The 3,033-nt window shown below is 39.1% G+C and overlaps 1 protein-coding gene across 5 annotated transcripts in view; it reads right to left on the minus strand.

Moving 5' to 3' along the window:
* Positions 1-2,566, minus strand: part of LOC110027205 — a 12,365-nt gene extending 9,799 nt beyond the window's left edge. For all 5 annotated transcript variants that reach the window (XR_002294317.1, XM_020728532.1, XM_020728531.1 and 2 more), the window contains exon 1: positions 2,424-2,566. Coding sequence is in view for 4 of the 5 variants with exons in the window: in XM_020728532.1 (XP_020584191.1) it covers positions 2,424-2,511 (88 nt within the window). In the remaining variant the exon portion in view is untranslated. The remainder of the gene's footprint in view (positions 1-2,423) is intronic.
* Positions 2,567-3,033: the final 467 nt, after the last annotated feature.

The following is a 3,033-nucleotide window of genomic DNA, read 5'->3' on the forward strand; positions in this document are numbered from 1 at the left end:
TCATTTCTATGCCAGAAAGTACATATCTCACAATAGTTTTTGTTAATCTTTACAGATCAAACAAACCAGAACTAGTAATGTAATATCAAGTTGAGAATCAATAGAAAAATCATAATGTGAAATTATTAAGCAAAGCTGTACCCCAAAAGTTTTCTAACTCAGGTCACTAAAAGGCAAATTGGGTTTAAAATGTTGTTAACATTGAATAAATCAAGAAACATTTAGAAAAATAACCCACAAAATTTACTAATTAGTCGGTTTAGCATTCACTCAACTCTAAGAAAATAGCGAAGCAGACAAAACGAGGACTTATACTTGGCCCAATGACATGCATGTAAATTGTGTTAATTTGTCCTCATATTTGCTTCTTTTTTCATGTTTATTTTATGCTTTTTGGAAGGTTTTCGTGTTGTGTTGCAGGATTCAGAGAAATATGTTGATCGAGGCTCGAAATATCACGAAATGGAGCAAAGCGGTTGGATCGACGCCTAAACGCCCAAGGAGGTCTAAATCCAGCAATTTCTGCCCCCTAGATAGACAAACTGGAAAGTAGCACCAGAAACGTGGAAGTATGCACCAGCCTACCAGCGCCTTGGCGCCCGAAGCAGGCCAGATCCATGCACAAGGCAGAGCGGCTAGAAACTAGGAGCCGCAATAGTGGGAGCCTAGGCGCCCTTTGCCTTTGGGCTCCAAGGCACCGAATACCATCCAAAAATCGTTTAGAATATAGAGAGTCTGGAAAGTAGACTTCACGACTGGAACGAGTAAGCGCTACACCTTGAGCTTCTAGGCGCCCAAAGCCCTAACTCTAGATTGTGTAACCAACAGCTAGGTGCCGCATCGGGCGTCAAGACGCCAGTTTACGCAAATTGATAGTTTCAACAGTTAGGACATGCCTCTTTGACGGGAGAAATATTAAACACTATAAACAAAGAAGGATGGGCCTTCTTTGTCCTTTTGGAGAGTGGAGAACTCATGGAAAAGGCTGGAGAAGATCTACAACTTGCTTTTGAGTGAAGGAGAGTGATTAGGAGATTGAGAGTGTGTGAGAGTGCTTGTAACTTCATCAATCTACATGGGATTGGAAGAAGACAAGTATTTAGAGTTTTTGTTGGTTTTTAGTGGAATAATTCATCAGACTCTTTGTGTATAATTTCTTCTTTTAATACAATGTTTGTGTTGATGAAATCTAGCATGAATGGGGAGTAGATTGTTCTCCTTTGTTTTCGAAGTGTAGGGATGTTTGTTTTGCACTGCATTGTGATTCTTGGTGAGAACTTTTAAATTGTGTTGATTTAACTTTGAAATCTTTAATTACATTTAACCTGGCTAGTTAATTCGTCAAATCATTTCATGAACTTGGAGATTCATAAGAAATCTGAGAGGAACAATTAAATTAATTATATGAATTCATTAGAATAGGAATATTGCCTTTGAAATTATTCAAAATAGATAGGAAGAGTGTATGTCTTGGGCCTTTCACTGAATTTAGGGAACTAAAATAGTGAAATTGTCAAACTTCCTTAGACTACCAGAAGGGGATAAGGACAATTTTTCTCATGTTTGGCACCATTTGTTGAATCACTTTGTTAACTTACATACCTACATAACCATTTCAAAGGAGATTTTTGTCTGCATCTAAAACACTGAATCTTTTATTCTTTGTCATGATAGCATAGGTTTCAATCACTTTTAAAGTTAGGATAGAAAATTTTCTGAACCTTCAAAACTCAAACCATTCAGGTTAGGACCGATGTTAGTAAACTAGAACTTTTTCGTCTAGAAATTTAGCTCGTTCCCCTTGAGATCAATAACGGAACTCAATTTTGTACACTATTGATATGACACGTATAGCACTTGGTTCGTACCACCCCATAACCACTTCAGCTAACCTATGACTCTACTATGAACTTGGCCCATCGATTCACCAAAATCTTAAATAATTCGCCAAGCATATAATGAACTTGCTAAATACAACTAATGAAGTCTCCTCCTCAAAGATTAGTTTAGAGATTATCATGAACTAATTCTAGCTATGTAAGTTTACTTGTATTATTCAAATGTAGCATTTTCTGTAGCATTTAACTCAGACCTAAATCTTGGTTAACTCAAATCACATCAGTTTCTAACTTGTAACAACAATTTAGTGCAAATCCAAGAGCTTCTCCCTATAAGTTATTTTTCTCTTCCTCTCTCTTAATTTCAGTCACCCACAAACAGTTTAGAATCCAACAAGAGCATCATGCCATTACAGTCAGCAACAAAGCTGCAAATTTGTCACAAGCAATTGAGTAAAGACAACTGAGACTTCCACCTCAAATCAACATCCCGAGACAGAGAACAACATAGAATCAAAACCGGAAACAGCTTATTGCTTGCATTTTCTACAATTTACGTTTAATTTTTAAAGGCAAAATCCAAACCTGCATCGTCGCATCTTCCACTGCTCTCTTCCTCAGCCAAGTCCCCCAACTCCTTCCCGCCCGCATTCAGTAAGTCGACCTCCATCATTGTGAGATCAACGATTCAAACTTTTCCCTTCTCTCTCTCTCTCTCTCTCTCTCTCACACACACACATCTCCCTCTCTCTCACACACACACACACACACACACACACACACACACATCAAAAAGGCACAAGTTACAGAAGAATGATTGCCTCCTCCACTGTTGAAGAAAACGTTCTTGTGCGCCGAATCGGCAGAGGTGGCCAAGGGAAGGTGGGGCAGTGGCTGGTGTCACATGGGTGGTGACTGAAGAGTGATGTGGGGGATTACCGGTTGAGGCCGGTCACTGCTCCGTCTGTTTGGTGGCAGGTGCATCGGCAACTTATACTTATACTCGGCAGAAGTTGATTCGGATAAGTTGTCTTGTGTCTGTTTGGTGGCAGGTGCATCGGCAACTTATACTCGTAAGCTACTCGGCAGAAGTTGATTCAGATAATTTGTCTTGCTAAGTTGTCTTGTTGTTTGATTTGAGCGTTTGGAAAATAGTTAATTTGTAGTTGTTTGTAGATAAATGATCATTCCACCC

Source organism: Phalaenopsis equestris, unplaced genomic scaffold, assembly GCF_001263595.1.
Source record: "Phalaenopsis equestris unplaced genomic scaffold, ASM126359v1 Scaffold000420, whole genome shotgun sequence".
NCBI classification, from domain to species: Eukaryota; Viridiplantae; Streptophyta; class Magnoliopsida; order Asparagales; family Orchidaceae; genus Phalaenopsis; species Phalaenopsis equestris.